The sequence below is a fragment of the Triticum aestivum genome, chromosome 2D (genome assembly GCF_018294505.1).
Source record: "Triticum aestivum cultivar Chinese Spring chromosome 2D, IWGSC CS RefSeq v2.1, whole genome shotgun sequence".
Taxonomy (NCBI): domain Eukaryota; kingdom Viridiplantae; phylum Streptophyta; class Magnoliopsida; order Poales; family Poaceae; genus Triticum; species Triticum aestivum.
In genome coordinates, this window is record NC_057799.1 from 429,269,193 (window position 1) to 429,293,279 (window position 24,087).

At 50.0% G+C, this 24,087-nt stretch overlaps 3 protein-coding genes across 5 annotated transcripts; 1 reads left to right on the forward strand and 2 right to left on the reverse strand.

Annotated features, from left to right (window-relative positions):
• The first annotated feature begins 1,549 nt into the window (after positions 1–1,549).
• On the forward strand, positions 1,550–5,196 carry LOC123053608 (uncharacterized). Of its 3 annotated transcripts, XM_044477085.1 has the most exons (4): positions 1,550–1,859; positions 1,944–3,782; positions 3,856–4,720; positions 4,799–5,196. In XM_044477085.1, the coding sequence occupies exon 2, from the start codon at positions 2,554–2,556 to the stop codon at positions 3,505–3,507; it is 954 nt and encodes a 317-aa protein (XP_044333020.1). In that variant the 5' UTR covers positions 1,550–1,859; positions 1,944–2,553; the 3' UTR covers positions 3,508–3,782; positions 3,856–4,720; positions 4,799–5,196. The 3 variants fall into 2 exon arrangements, with proteins under 3 accessions (XP_044333020.1, XP_044333019.1, XP_044333021.1); XM_044477084.1 differs by having other exon boundaries at positions 1,944–4,720.
• Positions 5,197–5,242: 46 nt separating this feature from the next.
• Positions 5,243–6,404, reverse strand: LOC123053609 (uncharacterized). The gene is made up of 3 exons (XM_044477087.1): positions 6,257–6,404; positions 5,989–6,135; positions 5,243–5,882 (listed from the first exon to the last, which is right to left on the reverse strand). The coding sequence occupies exons 1-3, from the start codon at positions 6,314–6,316 to the stop codon at positions 5,403–5,405; spliced, it is 687 nt and encodes a 228-aa protein (XP_044333022.1). The 5' UTR covers positions 6,317–6,404; the 3' UTR covers positions 5,243–5,402.
• A 15,058-nt stretch (positions 6,405–21,462) lies between these two features.
• Positions 21,463–23,879, reverse strand: LOC123053610 (uncharacterized). Its single transcript, XM_044477088.1, has one exon. The coding sequence runs from the start codon at positions 23,868–23,870 to the stop codon at positions 21,687–21,689; it is 2,184 nt and encodes a 727-aa protein (XP_044333023.1). The 5' UTR covers positions 23,871–23,879; the 3' UTR covers positions 21,463–21,686.
• Between the last annotated feature and the right edge of the window lie 208 nt (positions 23,880–24,087).

The following is a 24,087-nucleotide window of genomic DNA, read 5'->3' on the forward strand; positions in this document are numbered from 1 at the left end:
ATCTGGGACTCGAAACAACATTCAGTCACCAAATCATATAACTCATATAACACTATATCGTCAACGAACTTTAAGCGTGCGGACCCTACGGGTTCGAGAACTATGTAGACATGACCGAGACACCTCTCCGGTCAATAACCAATAGTGGAACCTGGATGCCCATATTGGCTCCTACATATTCTACAAAGATCTTTATCGGTCGAACTTTATGACAACATACGTAATTCCCTTTGTCTATCAGTATGTTACTTGCCCGAGATTCGATCGTCGGTATCTTCATACCTAGTTCAATCTCGTTACCTGCAAGTCTCTTTACTCATTTTGTAATACATCATCTTGCAACTAACTCATTAGTCACTTTGCTTGCAAGGCTTCTCATGATGTGTATTACCGAGAGGGCCCAAAGATACCTCTCCGATACTCGGAGTGACAAATCCTAATCTCGATCTATGCCAACTCAACAAACACCTTCGGAGATACCTATAGAGCATCTTTATGATCACCCAGTTACGCTGTGACGTTTGATAGCACACAAGGTATTCCTTCAGTATCCGGAAGTTGCATAATCTCACAGTCGAAGGAATATGTATTTGTCATTAAGAAAGCAATAGCAATAAACTGAATGATCAATATGCTAAGCTAACGGATGGGTCTTGTCCATCACATCATTCCCCTAATTATGTGATCCCATTATCAAATGACAACACATGTCCATGGTTAGGAAACCTTAACCATCTTTGATCAACGAGCTAGTCTAGTAGAGCCTTCCTAGGGACATGGTATTTGTTTATGTATCCACACATGTATTTAAGTTTTCGGTCAATACAATTCTAGCATGAATAATAAACCTTTTATCATGATTAAGGAAATATAATAATAACCATTTTATTATTGTCTCTAGGGCATATTTCCATCAAAATGTAGTTTTGTTGTTTGTTGTATTTAGGAGGACTGCCCCGGCTGGGATATACAGCTGCTCCTGATTCAGTCTACCCTTCCTAGAATGTTTCTGTTGTACTCTTCTTCTCTATCTAATAAAGATCGGCCGAGAGCCCTTCGAGAAAAAAACTGAATGGAGTAGCACCATGATGTACGGAGCATCTATTCTAAACCTGTTTGAGAACGGGGTGTCACCCAGTTAGCTAGGATAGCATGGGGCTATATAGCCCACCCAGGTTCAAGTTATGAAGTGACCCTTGATGCTTAGATTTTCTTCTATAAAAATATGCCTCAAACGGCTAGTTCTGGATGGTCTTGTTTTTTTTATTCTACATCTTCCCATGCTCTTTTGTATGTCAGTAGTTGAGTTTGTTGAGAGTAAATGACGCAAAACTACCACATTTGGGGCAGAGTAGACACATAACTACCTACTTTGCCTCTTTTATGTGAAAACTATCAACATTGGGGCAGGTATGTGACACATACCGCCGTTCGCTCGGTTTAGCCATTTTCTGACCAGTCGGCCCCACTTTCAGGTCGACGTGGCAATGAACGACGGACACGTAGCTGACGGCGTTAGGTCTCCGCTCGGACAGTGTTTGCCCAACAGTTCAGTCCAGCTCCACTCTCTATCCCGTGCGTTCTTGGACCATGGCGACTACTGGCGGCGGCGGCGGTGGCCGTCTCCGCGTCCCGGCCGGCGGCGGCGACCCTAACGGCGGAGGCGGCGATGGGCGAGTCCGACAGAGGCTGTTGTATGAGGGCGGCGAGGAGGAGCAGTGCAGCATTGTCGTCGATTCAGAGCAGTTCCCGTTGCTACAGTCAGCGTTGCCGTCGCTAGCCGAATCGCAGAGAGCTTGGTCGTCGGCGGGCAACACCTCCAGCGATAATCCGTTCAGCCACTACGTCTCCGATGGCGGGTAAGCCATTTTCTTCCCCCTTCATCAGATTAGTGGATTTAGGCAGTAGGATTTGGTCTGAACCTTTCTGTAAATTTAATGTAGGCAAGAATCTGAGATTTGGGAGCTGTTTATTCAATTTGATGGTGCCAAATTTGTTCAAAAATCAATGGAACGTTCAGATGTTAGATATCTCAATTTGCTGTCAGTAATGGAGAAGGAAGGATATGGCTTATGTGATTCAATGTACTATGTTAAAGATGAAGGGGAGGGGCTGCAAGGGCTAGATTTAGTAGATAGCCAAGTTAAGGTGGATGAGATGATTAGGAAGTATGATAGCAGCAAGAAATTGGTACTGACAGTGATGAGGGACAAAAGGAAACAAGCTGATATTGCTAAATCATATCCAAGTTTCATTGATCTAGAGGCAGGGGTGGACCAGTCCATTCCTTATCAGGTTTAGACACAGGACAGTGTGTGCTACCAGCCATTGCACACCAATGATCAGCCCAGCGCTCACCAGTTCAGTACACAAAATAGTGTTATATGTGAGAATGTGCAAACTCAAATTGATGAAAATCCTTTTCCTGAAGAAGATGATGGAGAGGCATCTGATGATAGCTACATTTGCTGGGATGAACGACAGTGTGATCCAGTGTATGCAGAGGAGAAGAGCAGGAAAGAGGAAGAGGAACTGAAGGCAACTATTGCAGAGATGAACAGGAAGAGAGAAGACCCCATGCTGCACTATGAGGGTGAGACAGATGTTGAGGACATTTTTGTCAATGATGATGAAAGTTTTGAACAAATTCCACCAGAGCAGCCTGTGAAGAAGAAAGTAAAGAGGTCGGGTCTTACACTGAGATCACACTCTCAAGTAGTGATACCTGATATTCCAGATTGGGATCCTTCTGATGATGAAGAGGAAGTTGGTTTTATGAAAGAGGAAGATGATGATGGATTTGAGCCACTTCCTTTTGTGCTGCCTAAAGGAAGAAAATCAAGAGCAAAGAAACAAAAAGAAAGGGTCTGGTATGATGAGAACAGAGAAAGCCCAGAGCAACAGTTCATGTTGAAACTTTGTTTTAGAGATGTTTATCAGTTCAGAGAGGCACTCTCGAGACTGCACATTGTACAAGTGAGGAATTTTCATTTCCATAGGAATACTCCAGATAGGATAATTGTGTGTTGTAAGCAAAAGGAAAAATATGGATGTGAATTCTATATGACAGCCTCCAAGATAGCTCATGAGGAAACATTTTGCATTAAGAAGATTCACTTGAAACACACTTGTCCAACTGATCCATCTAGCACTAGAGTGAATTCTAAGTGGCTTAGCACTGCTTATGTGGACAAATTCAGGTCAGATCCCAATACTGTCATCACTACTATAGTTGACAAAGCCAAAATAGATTTCATGGAGGAAGTGCCAAAGAGGATGGCCTATAGGGAAAAGACCAAAGCCAGGAACATGGTACTGGGTGATCATAAGAAGCAATACCACAGAATCAGGGATTATCTGCAAACTGTAATAGATAAAAATCCTGGCTCTAGATGTATTGTCACCACAGTCACTGGCCCAACCGAGGAACAGTTGGAAGCAATGAAGAAAGGAGAACATGTTGACATAAGCTACCAGCCAAGATTGCATGGTCTTTTTTCTGTGTGAATGCTGCAAGACAAGGATTTCTTGATGGATGTAGGCCATACATAGGGTTGGATGGCTGTTTCATAAAATTGACAACAGGAACACAAATCCTTGCAGCTACTGGCAGAGACGGAAACAATAATATCTACCCTATTGCTTGGGTTGTTGTTAGTAAGGAAGATAAACCTAACTGGGTATGGTTTTTAGAGCAGCTGAAGTATGCTTTAGGTGGAGAACAGGGCAAATTTGGCTACTACACAATAATGTCTGACAAGCAGAAGGGTCTACTTACAGCAGTGAGCACAGTGTTTCCTAACTGTCCACAGAGATTCTGCATTAGGCACATATATGACAACTTTCAAACTGCAGGCTTTAGAGGTGAAGATCTAAAGAAGTGTATGGACAATGCTGCCTACTCTTGGACTAGGCATGGATATGATCTTGCAATGGAAGAACTGAAGAAGCAATGTGAGCCAGCTTGGGTCTGGTTGTCCAAGATTCATGTGCACAATTGGGCAAGGTGTGCCATGGACACCAATTGCAAAACAGATTTAATATGTAACAATCTTAGTGAAACATTCAATAGGTACATCCTTGATGTAAGGAGCAAACCAATTGCTACAATGCTTATAGGAATTTATGACAAGCTAATGGTGAGATTTGATGGAAAGAGGGAAGGAGCGGCAAAGGCTAGATGGGACATTACACCATATTATACAGAGAGGCTAGAGCTGATGAAAACATATTCCAGAAATTGTATTCCTAAGAGGGCTGACCTTGGACTGTGGCAGGTAAAGAGTGGTGATGCAACACATCAGGTAAATCTGGCCACAAGAAGTTGTTCATGCAGGAAATGGGACATGACAGCGTTGCCTTGCAACCATGCTGTCAGTGCAATATACAAAGCAGAGTTGCATCCAGAGGATTTGTCTCTGACTTCTTCAAGAAACCTATGTATTTGAACAGCTACAAGCCAGTGTTTGCTCCTATGCCACAACAACATGGTTGGATCAAAACAGATACTGAAGACATCATGCCACCAGGTTTCAAAGATCACCAGAAGGGAAGAAAGCAGGAGAAAAGAAGAAAAGGCTAATTTGAGGTGCCCAAACCTAAGGAAAATTCTAGGATGGCAACAATCACTTGTAGCAATTGCAAGTTGCAAGGCCACAAGTACACTAGCTGCTCAGTGCCTTTGAGGCCAGACCTTGCGATAAGGAAAAATAATCACAAGGTAAAAATAACTATATCCTCTATTATCTTACTGATTGGACTTGTGTACTAATTGCTATTAATTTTGCTGCTGCACCAGGCTAGTAGATCAATGCCTACTCCTGTGCCTCCTCCATCTTCCTCCAGTTCTGCTGCTGCACCTGCACCAAGGCCTCCTCCTGCTGCTCCAAGAAACCCTACAGCTGCATTTGCTGCTCCAAGGACTCCATTTGCTGCTCCAAGATATACTGGTTTCAGGTCATATTTTTCAGCTGGTGCAAACGCCGGTGTTGGTAGAGATGCAAATGTGCCTCCTCTAGCTGGAATTTCTTCTGCACGCCCTAGTTGTTCTGATGTTCAGTGAGCAGTTGCTCTGATGTTGCCCTGTTGCTCTGATGTGTGTGTGAACTTGTGTGGGAACTTGCCTGTGTGTTTGAACTTGTGACAGTTATGCCTGTTATTTTGTGAAAGACTTGTGACAGTTATATATTACTTGCAGTACTGTGGTGTCCAATTATTGTGAAATTCAAGTCAACTAATTTGGAACGGAGGGAGTAAAAACAAGGGAGATGTTGTTCAAATTTCCTTTTAAACAAAAAGGGTCTCGACATCAAGTCGACACCTTTACAAACAAATATAAATTCAGCAAATCACTTCACTTCATTGAAACAAATAATACAACTACTTCTCTTATAATGGAAATACTACTCATCACATAATTCTTTAATCTTCCTCAGCTTTGCCCTGGTACCTTCTTTCTGCTTGACCAAATCTGCAATCATTAACTCCAATTTTCTCTTCTCTTCCTTGATTTTATCCCTGTCCTTCTCTGCCTTGATCCTCAACACCTTATGCATGTTACTAGCTGCAACATCCAGCTTTTTCTTCTCCTCCAGTTCTGCCCTTGCATCAATGAGTGCTTGTTCAGCCTTTGCCTTCAGAGCAAGTGTGATCTGCTTCTCATTCACAGTCTTGTTCGCTTCTTCTTGGACAATCTTCAGATCATGGTGGGGCTTGGTTATTTCATCCCTAAACTTGAACTTTTCCTCCATACAGTACAGAGCATCACTAACTCTTCCTTGTTTGGCTTCTCCATACATCTCCCATAATTTTCCAATAGCTTTCTGCAGTGATGATGGCCAATCTCCATCTACCCATTTAACATAATCACATCTTTCCCCAAACTACAGAAACATAGAACATTTTTATTTCATTAGTTCCTAATTGAATTGCTACATTTACTTATGAGTAAGCAGTGATTAAAGAAATAAGTACAGGTAAATCACACACCTGCCCTGCACATCCCAAAAATTTCCTTCCTGTCTCATATCCTTCCCAATCAACAAACTTTGCGGCAATGGCTCCACATTTACAACGTGGAGGTGCTGCTCCATCAGCTAACCCTTCCCAATCTAAGTCGTAAAGTGTCTTTAAGCCCTAAGAAATAGAATGTACATTGCGGCTGAGAGAAGATCTAGCTCGAATCATATATCCCCAATTCCTAAATCCCCAAATCAGAGAAACCCTAACCGTAGAATTCAGAAAAATGATGACTGACCTCGCTAGTAGCATTGCTGTGGTCCTCAGACGATTCCTCACCGTCTCCCCATGATACCATGTCGGGCGGCGAGGTAGAACCCCGGCGGCGGCGGCGACGGGTGGCGTCGGGTGAGCGAGCGAGGAGACTGTTTCTGTCTCGAACGGTGGTTATATCGCCTACCCAAGGAGACCTAACGGCCGTCAGCTACATGTCCATCGTCCGTTGCCACGTCAACCTAAAAGTGGGGCCGACCGGTCAGAAAATAGCTGAACCGAGCGAACGGTGGTATGTGTCACATACCTGCCCCAATGTTGGTAGTTTTCAAACAAAAGAGGCAAAGTAGGTAGTTATGTGTCTACTCTGCCCCAAATGTGGTATACTCCCTCTGCTTTTATTTACTCCGCATAAAACGAAGGGAGTGGTAGTATAAATGACCTGGGCAGGGAAGGGGGAGGGACGTCGGTTTGCTCTCAACTGCGGTCCCACAAGCGAGCAAAAACGCAAGACAAAGCGCGTTCCATTCGGTGAGCGACATGGAGGGTCCAGCGTGCCGGGGTGCAACGCGAACGCGACAAGAGCGATGTACAATCAAAACCGATTGACCGGTCGTCACCGGAACCACTATTCACACCAGAACCTTCGCTGCTCGGCCTACGCCAGCCACTGCCCCAAAACCACACCTCCTCTCCAGCCCATTCCCCCACCTTTCGATCCCCTAGCCCGCATCAAGCGTCGCCTAGTTCGCCGGAAAGCCATGGTGCGCCGCAAGATCACGTACTACAAGATGCTGACGCCGGAGCGCCGCGCATAAATCGCGGCGTCGGTCGGCGCCACAGACCTCCGTTCCCAAGCTTGTTTTACGGCAGGCCAATCCCCGAGTTCTCTGGAGCCAAGCTACGAGGAGGAGGAAGCTGATCCAATGTTCATGGCAGAGGTCGCGGCGCAGAAGGCCCCCGATGGGTATGAGACGATGGACATCGACTTCGTGCCGGCGTCCGGGTCCCCCATGGTGCAGGCGGACCAGCGGTTCAACCAAGCGATACTAAAGGAGGACCAAGAGGCAGAAGCTCAACTCGACGCGGAGCGCGCGCATGCCGCTGCCATCGAGGCTCTCCTGCAGGCGGAACCGGATGTCGTGGATGTGAACCGGGCGGCGGAGGCTCAACTTGAGGCAGAGCGCGCGGATGCCACTGCCATCGAGGCCCTCCTGCAGGAGGAACCGGACGTCCTGGACTTGAACCAGGCGGCGGAGGTTCAACTCGACGCGGAGCACGCAGATGCCACTGCCATCAAGGCCCTCCTGCAGGCGGAACCGGACGTCCTCGACTTGAACCGGGCGGTGCTCTCGTCCGTGCAGAGCGCTCGCACGCTCTGCGTGAACAAGTAGCTAGAGGCCGGGGACAACCACGGTGCGGAGACACACGTCGGCAGCTACGGCTGGTTCGCGCCGGCAGCCAAAGACGACGAGGTCCTCTCGTTCCGCGAGCAGTGATAGTTTTTCTTTATGTTGTTGTTTTTAGGGATCTTTTTTTGTGTAAAAATATATATTGTTATGCAAGTCGCCTGACTTTCATCATTTGGGTCAATCTACCATTTCAGGCGGTTGGATGAATATCCTACGTCTCCTAACCCTTCTTCCTCACCTCTTCTTCTTCCCCAACAGACCACCGCACGGGCCGTACGGATCCTCCCAACATGCGGTTGGATAAACATACTGTATGAACGAAAATTATGTGTCAGCGGTAGGATGGCTGAGTTTGGGTTGTTCACATGCGGTAGCCCGTGTCAGTGAGGGTGCGTTCCCTTGGTTGGGTTTGCGACGTGCAGGAGCGACTGTGTGAGGGTGCGGTGCGACCGCGACAGCCGCGCGCAAGTGTACCACCTTTTCATTTTGAAAACTTTAGGCAAGCTTGGCAAAAATGTGTGGTGAAGTATGGCAATGCAAGGCCTAGACCCAAATAGGATAAGTACGTACTACCTCTGTCCTGATTTATAGGTCACCTTTGTAGTTCATGCCAAATTTTGACCAAATATTTAGCTAACAAAATGCTAATGCATGTCAACAAAAATTATATCTTTGGATTCGTATTTCAACATAGTTTTCAATGATACAATTTTTGGTAACATGCATGAATGTTTTGTTAGTCCAATCTATAGTAAAATTTGACACAATATACAATGGGGACCAATAAACCAGGGCGGAGGTAGTACGTACTAGGAGTACTAGTGTTAAAAAAGAAAGGCGGGGTTTTCCTTTGCGGGATTAATCGATACAAATCCTCGTTTGATGTGTCAATTAATGTGTATTTTTTTCTCCAAAGCACAAAGAGCTAACCATCTCACTCCTCATCGCTTGATTAATGCAGCGCATGCAAACCAACCTTCTCACTTCCGCATGCATGCAAGGGTATATTAATGTCCTTGGTTGCTAGTACGAGGCAAACCCCATCAATTTTTCCTTGATTAGTGTTAGTGGGCTTTTGCAAATTGTAATTTTAATATACTGGCCTTGTGTAAAAAAATGGAGGTAGTAACTATTTGACTTCCTTCCCCATTGCGGTGACGTCAACGATATCTCGAACTTTATGGTTTGGCGAAGTGCTTTTGACGGAGAACACCATCGAGGGAGACCACGGTAAGTCATTCGCAAGTGCCGCCTGCAAGCCGAGACAGCCGCCTTATTTGCATCCAGGAAGTCCCTTGAACCCAAGGACGCGTAAATGTACTAGTACTACTAGTACACAATAGCATCGTCCGTCCACCTTAGTGCGGTGAGGTGGTTTCTCGAAGAAGACGATACATGATCCAAATCAACTAACGCATGTCCGATCATCACGTGAGATGGGGTAGTCATCAATGGTGAACATCTCTATGTTGATCATATGTACTATATATGACCCATGTTCGACCTTTCGGTCTCCAGTGTTCCAAGACCATGTCTGTACATGCTAGGCTCGTCAAGTTTAACCCAAGTATTCTGCATGTGCAAAACTGTCTTACTCCCGTTGTATGTGAACGTAGAGTCTATCACACCCGATCATCACGTGGTGTCTCGAAACGACAAACTGTAGCTGAGGGAGTCCTGGACTAAGGGGTCCTCGGGCGTCCGGCCTGTTATTCATTGGGCTGGACTGATGGGCTGTGAAGACATGAAGGCCGAAGACTGCACCGTGTCTGGATTGGACTCTACTTGGCGTGGAGGTCAAGCTTGGCGACCAACTATGAAGATTCCTTCTTATGTAACCGACCCCATGTAACCCTAGATCTCTCCGGTGTCTATATAAACCGGAGAGCATAGTCCGGATAGGGGATATTCATTACCATATACACATAGGCTAGGCTCCTAGGGTTTAGCCATTACGATCTCGTGGTAGATAAACTCTTGTAACACTCGTATTCATCAAGATCAATCAAGCAGGAAGTAGGGTATTACCTCCATAGAGAGGGCCCGAACCTAGGTAAACATCGTGTCCCTCGTCTCCTGTTACCATCAATCCTAGGCGCACAGTTCGGGACCCCCTACCCGAGATCCGCCGGTTTTGACACCGACATTGGTGCTTTCATTGAGAGTTCCACTGTGCCGTCAGCAAAGGGCTCGATGGCCCCTTCGATTGTCAGTAATGACGTTGTCCAGGGAGAAACCTTCCTCCCCGGACAGACCTTCGTATTCGGCGGCTTTGTACTACGAGCCAACTCGCTTGGCCATCTGGAGCAGATCGACAGCTACGCCCCTGGCCATCAAGTCAGATTCGGAAGCTTGAACTACATCACGGATATCCGTGGAGACTTGATCTTCAAGAGATTTGAGCCCGCGGCGATCGCTCCCCCTCACCCCGATGAACGTGACTTAAATCTGTCATTGGATCACACCCAGGAGATGGCTCCTGCTGCTGCGACGGCCTTAGAGCCAAAGCAGATCGTGCCATCCCAGGTCGCAGAGTCCGCGGTGTTGGAGCCGCACACGGACTCGACACCCTGCAATATTCGCTTTAACGGAACTTCGGACTTGTCTCCGGCTATAAGTTCCGGACTGTGTACGCCCGCGGACACCAAAAGCTAGATCGGTTATCGATCTTCGAGTTCAGCACCGCTGACGTCTTCCAGCACTCGCCTTTGGGTGACGTGCTAAAATCTTTAAAGAATTTGTCCTTGGAGAAGGACTCACAGCCGAACTACGTCCGGTTCGAGCTAGAGAAGGATGACGAAGAATTTTGCTTCCCACCCGCCACCCACTTCATAGCCACCGTCGATGACTTAACCGACATGCTTGACTATGGCTCCGAAGACATCGACGGCATGGACGACGATGCCCATAAGGAGCAAGGCCAAGACCCACCATTCACCGGACGTTGGACGGCTACCTCTTCGTATGACGTGTACATGGTTGATACACCCAAAGGATCTGGCGACGACGAAGAAGAAGAGCCAGAGGCGAATAAAACCTCTGAGACACAGTCCAAGCGCCAACGCCCCAAACGCCGTCCTAAGCCTCGTCGCTCAAAGGATGGCAACACCGGCACCTGAGAGAATAGTACTCCAGGCGACGCCGAAAACAATGAAGACCCTGTCGGAGCTACATCCGAACAGGAGGAACATGAGAACAGGCAAGACAACCCTGATGAACAGGCCATAGAAGATGACTCGGAGGACGACAGTTACCGTCCCCCCTCCGAGGAGACAAGCCTCGGCAATGAAGACTTCATCGTGCCTGAGGATCCTCTAGAGCAGGAGCGCTTTAAGCTTCAGCTCATAGCCACTGCAAGGAACCTGAAAAAGAAATAGCAGCAGTTTCAAGCTGAACAAGATCTGCTCATCGACAGATGGACTGATGTCCTGACAGCCGAAGAATACGGCCTCAGGTGCCCAACAAAGAGCTACCCGAAACGCAGACTACTACCTCAATTCGATGAGGAAGCACTAGAGCACACATCTCCCTTGCGGTAATGCGGAACGACCACCACGTGGTCGAGACAGGGCGGCCGGGATAAAGCGGCAACTCAGGCCGAACAGCAGCCTGCCCCACCGCCTCGTAAAAATAGAGACGGAAGAGTTCGGGGTCACACGTACGACCTCCGGCAGATCCTGGACGATACAGCAGGGCATACAAGATCGATCTACGGATCGCGAGGGCGTGCCTCGAGGCACGACGACGGCTACCTATTCGGCCGTGATAAATCTAACCACGCCCGGGCCGATATAGAGACGCCGCACACCTTCTCTGCTTCACAGATGAAGTACTGGATCACGAATTCCCTGAGGGGTTCAAGCCTGTCAACATTGAATCATACGACGGCACAACCGATCCCGCAGTATGGATCGAGGATTTCATTCTCCATATCCATATGGCTCGAGGAGATGACCTCCACGCCACCAAATACCTCCCATTAAATCTCAAAGGACTAGCTCGTTACTGGTTAAATAGCCTGCCCAAGAATTCCATTGGCAGCTCGGAGGACTTGGAAGAGGCTTTCTTTTATAACTTCCAAGGAACTTATGTCCGGCCACCAGATGCCGATAACTTAAGCCACATAGTTCAACAACCTGGAGAATCAGCCAGAAAATTCTGGACTAGGTTCTTAACCAAAAAGAACAAGATCGTTGACTGTCCGGATGCCGAGGCCCTAGAAGCCTTCAAACACAGCATCCGCGACGAATGGCTAGCACGCCACCTCGGCCAAGAAAAGCCGAACTCTATGGCAGCCCTTAAGGCACTCATGACCCGCTTCTGTGCGGGTGAGGACAGCTGGCTGGCTCATAGTAAAAACACAGCCAACGAGGCAGACCCCATTGAGGCCAAGAACAGCACCGGCAAGCTCCGGCGCAATAGACACAAACGCCGAAGCAATGGCGACAACACCGATGACACTACAGTCAACGCCGGATTTAGCGGCTCCAAGTCCGGCCAACGGAAGAAGCCATACAAAAGAAAGAATGAAGGACCTTCCAGCCTGGACCGCATACTCGACCGTCCGTGCCAAATTCACGGCACCCCGGATAAGCAAGCCAATCATATCAACAGGGATCGTTGGGTCTTCAAGCAGGCCGGCAAGTTAAATGCCGAAAACAAAGAAAAGGGATCACAAAGTGAGGGCGGAGGACGAAGAGCCCCGGCAGCCAAACACTAGGGGGCAGAAGAAATTTCCCCCTCAAGTCAAAATGGTGAATATGATATACGCTACGCACATCCCCAAAAGGGAGCGTAAGCGAGTACTTAGGGACGTCTACGCGGTAGAGCCAGTCGCCCCAAAATTCAATCCGTGGTCATCATTCCCGATCTCCTTCGATCGTCAGGATCACCCAACTAGTATCCGCCATGGCGGTTCAGCCGCACTAGTCCTCGACCCAATTATTGACGGGTTTCACCTAACACGAGTCCTGATGGACGATGGTAGCAGCCTCAACCTGCTTTATCAGGACACAGTGCGGAAGATGGGCATTAACCCCTCGCGAATCAAACCAACAAAGACTACCTTTAAAGGAGTCATACCAGGCACAGAGGCCCGCTGTACGGGCTCAATCACGCTGGAGGTGGTCATCGGTTCTCCGGACAACTTCCGAAGCGAAGAGCTAATCTTCGATATCGTCCCCTTCCGCAGCGGCTATCACGCACTGCGCGGACGAACCGCGTTTGCTAGATTCAACGCAGTGCCACACTATGCTTATCTTAAGCTCAAGATGCCCGGTCCACGTGGCGTCATAACATTCAATGGCAATACGGAACGCTCCCTCCGAACAGAGGAGCACACCGCCGCCCTAGAAGCAGAAATACAGAGCGGCCTTCTCAAGCAGCACCATAGTACGGCTGTCGAGCCCTCGGACATCATTAAGAGGTTCCGGACTTCACTGCAACAGGACGGCGCGGCTCGTCAAGAGCTCGACTAGCAATTCGGCCTCCGTCCCAGTTCCAATGAGGTAGTGGCATTCGTACCACGCGTACACAATTACGCACTCAAAATTCCATGGACATCGATGGAGGCACAAGATAACCCGGGGTCTACAGTTCGGCCAGACAGATCCCGGACACATGTACTTTTACCTTTTTCTTGTTTCAGGTTCCTTTTTCCACGGGCCTGATCGCGAGTCCTTTGGAAGGATTGGCACACAACGGAGGCAAGCAGCACAGGTGTGTAGTTTAACCTTCATACGTTCTTCTTGACGGTATTCATACTTATTTCCCAGGACCCGCACACTGCGCCCTACTGATTCCGGCATGTTAAATAGCCCGGATACTTCTCGCACCATCTGTACAAGATACGCCTTGACGTATCCATCCAGTTATAATAAAAATGGTTCGTGGCCCAGTTTCTGTGGTTTTCGCTTCTTACTTTGTTTTATCTCGATCTGCCTATTTGCTGCATCGATACCCTTCTGTACGTTTGATATTCGCCAGGGGCTACTTATCGCCCCATAATACGGCAACAAAGTCCGAACACTTCTTATACATAAGTTCGGCACCCCGAATTTAGCATTATATGCATTGGCTCCGAATCATGTCTTTGGTCAATAGTTGGGTTGCCCGGCTCTTGTGCTTGCTACCCTACGTTCCGCTCTATCGGCTAGGGTAGTAAAGGGAGAACTACTGCGATTGTGCCCTGGCCTTGACCGGATGAGCACCTCAGTAGAGAAAGCCACAAACTGACTGTCATGATATGGCGAGAGCCGGTCAGCTGTTCGAGGGTTACAAAATCGTTGGAGATTTTTTCCGCGCCATGCGAAGGATCAACACTTCCTGATCAGATGCTGACAGCACCCTGGTTTGGACCAGGGGCTGCGCACTTGCTTAATTATAAAACTCCTATGGCTAAGTGAGGGTGTTTAAGCCGTACAGTCCGATTGCCTTGTTCGTTGCGCTAAACAACTCCTCCAAAGGACCATATAATTGGATCAAGATTGTTTAGAATCCATCCCGAACACCTCCGTACTACCTACGCGAGGGCGGAAGCCGACGACTGGCCAACCCTCAGATTACAAGTAACACGGCCGCACAGGAGGAAACAATTCAAAGCATAATAAAATTATTTTATAAAAACCGGCTTTGTTCCCATAATACAAGGCAAGGGCAACATGAATACATTTATTCAAATACAATGTCCTGCGAACATTGCGCCGCCACAAGTCGAGACCCCTCTAAGACATCCGCGAAATATCGCTCGGGTGTGCGGTGCTCCTTGCCCTCCGGCGTCCCGCTGGCAACTTCAACAGCGTTCATCTTCGCCCACCACATCTTGCAGCGAGCGAAGGCCATACGGGCATATTCAATACAGGCAGAGCGCTTGATGACGTCCAGCCGAGGACAGTCGTTCACTAGCCGCCTCACGAGTCCGAAGTAGCTGCCGGGCATAGCTTCGGCTAGCCATAGCCGGATTGTCAAATCCTTCATGGCTAGTTCGGCGACCCAGTGCAGCTCCACCAGCTGCTTCAGCCGATCGGTGAAGGACACGGGATGCTCTGGCGTCGCGTACTGCGACCAGAATAGCTTCTCCGTCGAACCTCCTCCTTCGGCTCGGTAGAACTCTGCAGCATCTGATACGCTGCGTGGTAGATCCGCAAAAGCCCCTGGGGAACTCCAAACCCGGGTTAGTAAAAGGTATTGCTTCTCCGCATACTTGCTTTGCATCTTAAATGCCTTACCCACCATGATCTTCTTGGCCTCCTTGATCTCCTGGAGGGCGGCCTGGGCCTCATTCCGTGCGGTCTCCACGCTCTGACGAGCCTTGGTGAGTTCGGCCTCTTTAGCCAACGCATCATTCTCCAAGGTCTCACATTTTTTCACCGCATCTTGGAGCTCCTGCTGGACTTCTTCGACCCGGGCCTTGAGCTTCTTACGAGCGGCCTGCTGTTGGACAGCTTTCTCCTCGGCCTCGCCCAAGGCCTTCCTCAAGGCCTCAACCTCGGTCATGGCTCCTGCACATATTACGACATTACAGTCAAATACACAGTGCCTATGCTTTCCGAACACACAGCAAGACGATACTCACCTTGCTTCTTTTGAAGCCGAATTGTAACCTCGCCGAGCTCCTTCTCGGTCCGCTCAAGCCTCTGCTTCAATTCAGAGACTTCGGCAGCATGCGAGGTTGCGGCCAACGGCGACGCCTGCTTATGCATACATACTATGTTAGTGTCCTACAATAGATCCTCTGTGCGCTTCTTCTCGCCGAACACCGGACAGTGTCTCAGGGGCTACTGACTACATGGGATTTTTTCTCTTTCTATGTCACTTACCTCGAAACCTGTCAATAGGTTGCTGCAGAATTCGTTCAGTCCACCCTTGGTGGACTGAACCTTCTCGATCACCGCGCCCATAAGGACACGGTGCTCGTCCATAACGGAGGCGCCTCGTAGCGCCTCTATCAGCTTGTCCGGCGCTCCTAGATGGACAGGGACCACCGGCGGAAGCGGCGCACCCCCTCCTTCAAAGGGGGCTGCTCGCCCGACTCCGGAGCCATATGGGCCTCCGGAATCATATTCGACTGAGGGCCAAACTGGATGCGGCCCTCTTCGCCAGTCTCCATGGGGATCGTCTCCTCCATGTGTCCGGCAGTGGAGGCTTCACCTCGTGGCGCCTCCCGGACAGCGTCCTGGGCTCCTCCCCGGTTCGGATCGGCCCTCCGGGACAGCACTTCGTTGTCGTCCCTGGCCCCGGGGGAGTAAGCAGGCGGTGGCGACTGGCTCGCCATCTCCGATGGAGCCAACGAACCTCCAGACGAGGATCGCTGGATCAGGTCGCGGGCCGGACTGCAATAGTACAGTTAAACTACATCAGGATAATGGAGAGAAAGGGCTGGATGTGCGCACGAGAGAGCCCTGTCACTTATGATGCGGCCTGGGGCTTAGTGCGGGGGCGTCGTTCCGGATTGTTGTCAATGTCCCACGCGGTGTTGACCGCTGGAACGCCCTTCCCCTTCTTGGGCGTCTCCGCCTCCAGATACGCCGGAGCCGCCCTTTTCTTCTTCCTCTCCTCAGTGGGAGGATTGTTTTCTTCCTCCTCCTCCTCTTCCTCTTCATTGTCCTCAGGGACAGAGGAATGAGTTTCGTCATCTTCGGACGTTACGTGCGAAGTGCCCTTATGGCGGAGGCCACTCTTGGCCCCCTTGGCCTTCTTCTTGGCCTTCTTCTCTGGCGCCTTATATGGCGCCGGCACCAGCATCTTCGCTAGACACGGGATGACTGGTTCTTCAGGCAGCGGAGCCGGACACTGGATCCGCTTCGCCCTCTCCATCCAGTCCTGAAGGAACCATAATAAAAGCTCAGACATCATCCTCAAAACAATAAGGTTGGTGATACGTCAAAAGTAACATACCTCGCTGGCGGGGTGTTTACAGTCGTGACCACGGTCTGAATCTGTGGCCGGCGGTTTCTCGTTGCCCTTAAAGAGCAAATTCCAGGCGTCTTCGTGGGTGGTCTCGAAGAGCCTCACCAGGGTCCGATGCTTCTTCGGGTTGAAATCCCACAGAGGTCATCCTCTGTGCTGGCATGGAAGAATCCGGCAAACTAGTATCACCTGGATCACATCGACGAGCTTGACGTTCTTGGCTATCATGCTCTGGACACACGTCTGCAACGCTATCAGCTCATCAGACAAACACCAGTCCGGACTCTTCTCGACCCAAGAGGTGAGCTGCATGGGAGCACCGGAGCGGAATTCGGCAGCCGCGGCCCAGGTGGTGCCGCGGGGTTCCGTGATGTAGAACCATTGTCTCTGCCACTCCTTCACTGTCTCCACAAAAATACCTTTCGGCCAGGAGACGTTGGGCAGCTTGCTCACCATGGCTCTTCCGCACTCCGACTGCTGGCCGTCCACCACCTTCGGCTTCACGTTGAAGACTTTGAGCCACAGCCCGAAGTGGGGTTGGATGCGGAGGAAGGCCTCGCACACGATGATAAACGCCGAGATGTTGAGGAAGGAATTCGGGGACAGATCATGGAAATCTACCCCGTAATAATACATCAGCCCGCGGACGAAGGGGTGGATTGGAAACCCTAGCCCGCGGAAGAAATGGGGGATGAATACTACCCTCTCTGTGGGCTCCGGCGTGGGGACAACTTGTCCTTCGGCCGGCAGACGGTGGGCGATCTCCTTCGCCAAATATTCGGCCGCTCGGAGCTCAGTAATGTCCTCCTCCTTGACGGAGGAGACCATCCACTTGCCCTCCGGACATGGTTGCTTGAGTGGAAAGGAGATGAGAACTTGGGCGCTGGAGCTCGAGATCGGGAAGGTGGAGACAGAGAGAAAGCGTGAGAAGAGGAAGAGGGAATCCGTATCCTCTTATAAAGGAAGCAAACATTAAACGCCTCCTCACTCGCCTTAAGATTCGCCTGTTCCCAAGGGCTATGTAAAAAGGGCAATAAGGGGACACGATCTCTGCTTCGACAAGACATGCCAATAGCAGTCGTGTCTCGAAACGTGGGATGGCAGAAGAAAAAGGGTTCGAAATTATGACCGGACAAACGTGATGCCGCGTTGCAAAGAAGCTGTCAGCAGATTAGATTCGTGCAAATATTATATTCTCTCTGCGGTTGTGTATGGTGTGTGTAACAGGTCTGGATACAATCATCGCATCCGAAGACTATCTTGGAGTTCGGAGAAAGGGGAACCCGCCTTGCAATGCCAAAGACAATCTGCGCGCCGGACTCCTCGTCATTGAAGCCAGGTTCAGGGGCTACTGAGGGAGTCCTGGACTAAGGGGTCCTCGGGCGTTCGGCCTGTTATTCATTGGGCCGGACTGATGGGCTGTGAAGACATGAAGGCCGAAGACTGCACTGTGTCCGAATTGGACTCTGCTTGGCATGGAGGGCAAGCTTGGCGACCAACTATGAAGATTCCTTCTTATGTAACTGACCCCATGTAACCCTAGATCTCTTCGGTGTCTATATAAACCGGAGAGCATAGTCCGGATAGGGGATATTCATTACCGTATACACATAGGCTAGGCTCCTAGGGTTTAGCCATTACGATCTCGTGGTAGATCAACTCTTGTAACACTCGTATTCATCAAGATCAATCGAGCAGGAAGTAGGGTATTACCTCCATAGAGAGGGCCCGAACCTGGGTAAACATCGTGTCCCCTGTCTCCTGTTACCATCGATCCTAGGCGCACAGTTCGGGACCCCCTACCCGAGATCCGCCAGTTTTGACACCGACAGTAGCAATGGTGCATACTCATGGAGAACACTTTTATCTTGAAATTAAGTGAAGGGATCATCATATAATGCTACCGCCTTTCTAAGGAAAATAAGATGCATAAAGGATAAACATCACATGCAATCAAAATATGTGACATGATATGGCCATCATCATCTTGTGCTTTTGATCTCCATCTCCAAAGCATCGTCATGATCTCCATCGTCACTGGCTTGACACCTTGATCTCCATCGTAGCGTCGTTGCGTCGAGGTCGTCACGCCAACTATTGCTTCTACAACTATCGCTAACGCATGGTGATAAAGTAAAGCAATTATATGGCGCTAGCACTTCATACAATAAAGAGACAACCCTAAGGCTCCGGCCGGTTGTCGATATTACAAAATATGATCATCTCATACATCAACATATATCACATCATATCTTGACCATATCACATCACAACATGCCCTGCAAAAACAAGTTAGACATCCTCTACTTTGTTGTTGCAAGTTTTGCGTGGCTGCTACGGGCTTCTAGCAAGAACCGTTCTTAACTACGCAAAAACCACAACGGTGATTCATCAAGTTTGCTGTTTTAACCTTCTTCAAGGACCGGCCGTAGTCAAATTCGATTCAACTAAAGTAGGAGAAACCGACACCCACCAGCCACCTTTTATGCAAAACTAGCTGCATGTCAGTCGGTGGAACCGGTCTCATGTGCGTGGACATGCAAGGTTGGTCCGGGCCGCTTCATTCCACAATACCGCCGAATCAACATAAGACGTTGGTGGTAAGCAGTATGACTATCACCGCCCACAACTCTTTGTGTTCAACTCGTGCATATCATCTACGCATACACCTGGCTCGGATGCCACTGTTGGGAAACATTGCATGGAAAACAAAAAAAATTCTACGCACACGCAAGATCTATCCATGGAGATGCATAGCAACAAGAGTGGGGAGTGTGTCTACGTACCCTCGTAGACCGTAAGCGGAAGCGTTTACCAACGCGGTTGATGTAGTCAAACTTCTTCGCGCTCCAACCGATCAAGTACCAAACGACGGCACCTCCGTGTTCAGCACACGTTCAGCTCGATGACGTCCTCGCCTTCTTGATCCAACAAGACGGCGAGGTAGTGGGTGAGTTCCGGCAGCAAGACGTCGTGGTGACGGTGATGGTGAAGTGATCTCCGCAGGGCTTCGCCTAAGCACTACGAAAATAGGACCGGGGGCGTAAACGGTGAAGGGGGGCGCCGCACACGGCTAAGACAATGTTCTCGTGTGCTAGGCGCCCCCCTCCCACATATATATAGGTGGGGGGAGGAGGGAGCAGCCAGGAGGGCGCCCCAAGTAGGCTGAATCCTACTTGGGATGTCCTCCTGTCTGGGATATACCAAGTGGCGTCCCCCTACCATGTTTAGGTGCGGGGGAAAGGCAGGGGAGGGAGCCCCCCCCTTTCCTTTCTCCCATGAGAAGGGGAAGGCAGGAGGGGCTAGCCCTCCCCCTTTCCTTCCCTAGGGCTGGCCGGCCAGGGAGAGGGGCGCACCAGCCCCCTGTGGGCTGGTCTGTCCCCTCCTTGGCCCATTAAGCCCATACACCTACCGGGGGGTGTCCGAAACCCCTTCCGGTGACCCGATGACTACCCGGTGCATCCCGAAACTCTTTCTGTATTCGAATACCATCGTCCTATATATCAATCTTTACCTCTTGACCATTTCGAGACTCCTTGTCATGTCCGTGATCTCATCTGGGACTCGAAACAACATTCAGTCACCAAATCATATAACTCATATAACACTATATCGTCAACGAACGTTAAGCGTGCGGACCCTACGGATTCGAGAACTATGTAGACATGACCGAGCCACCTCTCCGGTCAATAACCAATAGTGGAACCTGGATGCCCATATTGGCTCCTACGTATTCTACGAAGATCTTTATCGGTCGAACCTTATGACAACATACGTAATTCCCTTTGTCTACCAGTATGTTACTTGCCCGAGATTCGATCGTCGGTATCTTCATACCTAGTTCAATCTCGTTACCGGCAAGTCTCTTTACTCGTTCTGTAATACATCATCTTGCAACTAACTCATTAGTCACTTTGCTTGCAAGGCTTCTCATGATGTGTATTACCGAGAGGGTCCAAAGATACCTCTCCGATACTCGGAGTGACAAATCCTAATCTCGATCTATGCCAACTCAACAAACACCTTCGGAGATACCTATAGAGCATCTTTATGATCACCCAGTTATGCTGTGACGTTTGATAGCACACAAGGTATTCCTTTAGTATCCTGAAGTTGCATAATCTCATAGTCGATGGAATATGCATTTGTCATTAAGAAAGCAATAGCAATGAACTGAATGATCAATATGCTAAGCTAACGGATGGGTCTTGTCCATCACATCATTCCCCTAATTATGTGATCCCATTATCAAATGACAACACATGTCCATGGTTAGGAAACCTTAACCATCTTTGATCAACGAGCTAGTCTAGTAGAGCCTTACCAGGGACATGGTATTTGTTTATGCATCCACACATGTATTTAAGTTCTCGGTCAATACAATTCTAGCATGAATAATAAACCTTTTATCATGATTAAGGAAAATATAATAATAACCATTTTATTATTGTCTCTAGGGCATATTTCCATCAAAATGTAGTTTTGTTGTTTGTTGTATTTAGGAGGACTGCCCCGGCTGGGATATACAGCTGCTCCTGATTCAGTCTACCCTTCCTAGACTGTTTCTATTGTACTCTTCTTCTCTGTCTAATAAAGATCGGCCGAGGGCCCTTCGAGAAAAAAAAACAAATGGAGTAGCACCATGATGTACGAAGCATCTATTCTAAACCTGTTTGAGAACGGGGTGTCACCCAGTTAGCTAGGATAGCATGGGGCTATTATAGCCCACCCAGGTTCAAGTTATGGAGTGACCCTTGATGCTTAGATTTTCTTCTATAAAAATATGCCTCAAAGGGCTAGTTCTGGATGGTCTTTTTTTTTTATTCTACACCTTCCCATGCTCTTTTGTTTGTCAGCAGTTGAGTTTGTTGACCAAGTCATCATCCCAACCTCTCGAGACGGCACTGAGCCAGCGACCACGATAGTGGTGGTGATGAACTTATTATTTCATTTCCATACTACGTACTACAGTCGATTTATTTCTTCTTCTAGCAGCCACCTGTCGCTGTTGATCTTTATCACTGCTATAAGATCCTACGTAGTACGTATACATCCATAGGCGGCACACCGAGAGAGCGGCAGCTAGCTGAAACCAAAAGCAGCAAGTAACCCACACATGCTTCTCGCGCCTACGGACTATAGCTTGTGCCTGACGATCTCCTCCTTCATGGCCAGGCACAGGGCTCCCAGGTAGCCGCCGTCCTCCACCTTCACGCCCGGCATCGCCACCGCCCGGCTGCCGACGAACCCGTCTTCCCCGACGTGGACCTTGCCGAACTTCACCTTCCCGGCCTCGCCCTCGTACACGTGCCCGAACAGCAGCGCGTCGTGGCCCACGCTCGCGCCCCGCTCCAGGTGCACCATCTCCGGGTTCAGCAGCGCGCCCATCGAGTCCACGTACACCCCGTCGGCCACGGCCACCGACGACCCCATCGTTCGCATCCACGCCGCGAACAGCACCGACCCGCACGTCAGCTCCGCGAAGTACTCCGCCGTCGCCGTCCGTATGGCCTGCCAGACCGTGTCCAGGAACACCTGCGGCGCCCAGATGTGCACCGCGTCGCCTTCGCCCCTGACGCCGACCAGGGCCCACTTTGCCGCGGCGCATGTCGCCATGGAGGCCAAGCCCGACACCGCCCAGAAGACCGGCAGCAGCCAGTACAGCGGCATGCCGGTGGCCCCGGTGACGGCAAGGAGGCCCCGGAATGGGAGGAAGATGACCAGGCCCAGGACGAAGTATGGCACCAGCGTTTGCAGCAGCGGCTGGCACAGCGTGGCCCAGAGCGCCTTGTGCCATGTCCTAGCCAGGGTCACCTTGGTCTCGCTGGCATCGGCAGTGTCGGACCTTGTGTGCATGACGGCGGCCACTGGGCACCCCGACAGGTTGATCTTGGTGTCGGACTGCTCCAGGAACGCCGCCCATGACGCGGGCAGTGGCTCGCCGTTCCGCAGGCGTTGGCATATCTCGTAAATCAGCGAGCGCCCGTGGTCGATGGACGCGCTCTGCTTGCAGGACGACGCCGGGATGACGTCCACCGCTTGGCACCGGAGGAAAGGGTTGAACTCGAGCTTCTCCGTCTCTTCTGCTGGGAGGTTGTTGTCGATGCTTATCTCTCCGATGTCAATGTACGGGAACTCCTCCTCGTCCCATGGCCGCGTGCAGTCAAGGGCGACGTCACAGGTGGCGTCGTCAGAGGGCACCTCCCTGAGCTGCAGTTGGAAGACGTAGCGCACCCCGTCTGGAACTTCCACCCTCCGACGGAAGTCGTCGGCGAGGAAGAGTAAAGGGCGTGTGTCACTCTCATCTCTTGGGATTGCACCGGTCTCTGGCGGCAAGATACCCCTTGGCACCACCTGACCGGACTCCTCCGGTATGTCTTGATCAACTGGACGAAGCTTGAATTTTGCATACATCTCCTTCCCTTCATCGAACCGCAGCAGCCGGCATATGTTGGAGTAGTAATGCAGCTCGGTGTAAGAGTTGGTGTCCCGCAGGGAGCCCCAGACAGCATCCCGGACGTGCGGAGCACGCTTGACATGCTCCTCCCTCGCTGGCAGGCCACAGACCAGCCAAGTGGCGAAGTCGGCGATCGTGCGCGCATAAAATGCTTTGCCACTCTTCAAAGTAAGGTCCAGAAGAGGCACCTCGCCATCGTCGGAGAGAATGCGCACTGCTGCACCACGCGCGTCGAGCCTGGCATCATCATCTGCACTGAGGCTATTACTGTGTCGGACGATTACTGGGAAAGACTTGCCGGCGCCAAATATCTTGTGCTTGGGCAGAGATGGAATGTCCTCGTACATCTTCAGGACCCCCCGCCCGCTTACGCCAATGCGGTGGAAGTACCTTGACTTGACGTTCATGGTGGTGATTGCCAAGTTCGCCGAGAGGTTCCCAACAATCTTCTTGTACATTGGGTCCATCATTTCAATCCTCTCATCTTCTGCAAGCAAGGTGTTCTTCACCATGGTCAGAGACTGTGCCCCAACGTAGATGCCGCCTCGCTGGAGAAGAGAATGTTCCGGTGCCACAGAAAGTGCTCCAAGGATAACATTCCCTTGGAGGACTGAGCCAGGGAGGAGCAAGCTGCCACTACCAATGATGGTGTTCTCCTGGACCTTTATCTCTGCACCAGTAAACCCCTTACTGGAGTAGAACCCTGGAACAATGTGGCAGAAATCACCTAGATGGACCCCATCACCGATGTTGATCAGTTCAGGATTTGCCACTGGATCAATGGACCGGATAGAGCAATGCCTGCCAATCTTTGCACCAAGAAGCCTCAAGTACATGCAGAATGCTTCAGTGCCAGACAACATCTTTGCAAATCTGAGATGCACAGCGATGTTTATACGCCTCTGGATCAAGCTTGTCATATGATTTTGCTTGGTTCCTGGCCTTGTGGTGAGAGCTGTGTTGACCATACTGGTAACAAGACTCAGGATGACACCATAGCTCAAGTAGGCGAAGGCGATGGAGAGAGCAAATGTCAATGCGCTTGTGGGCGTCTCCCGCACAATCACAGGGTAAGCGGCG

Coding starts and splice junctions, on each gene's coding strand:
- LOC123053609 (XM_044477087.1), bottom strand. CDS start 6,316: ATGGTATCATGGGGAGACGGTGAGGAATCGTCTGAGGACCACAGCAAT. Junction 6,136..6,256: donor ACAGCAATGCTACTAGCGAG/GTCAGTCATCAT, acceptor TCTATTTCTTAG/GGCTTAAAGACACTTTACGA. Junction 5,883..5,988: donor TTTTGGGATGTGCAGGGCAG/GTGTGTGATTTA, acceptor ATGTTTCTGTAG/TTTGGGGAAAGATGTGATTA.
- LOC123053608 (XM_044477084.1), top strand. CDS start 2,554: ATGAACAGGAAGAGAGAAGACCCCATGCTGCACTATGAGGGTGAGACA.
- LOC123053610 (XM_044477088.1), bottom strand. CDS start 23,870: ATGTTGTCTGGCACTGAAGCATTCTGCATGTACTTGAGGCTTCTTGGT.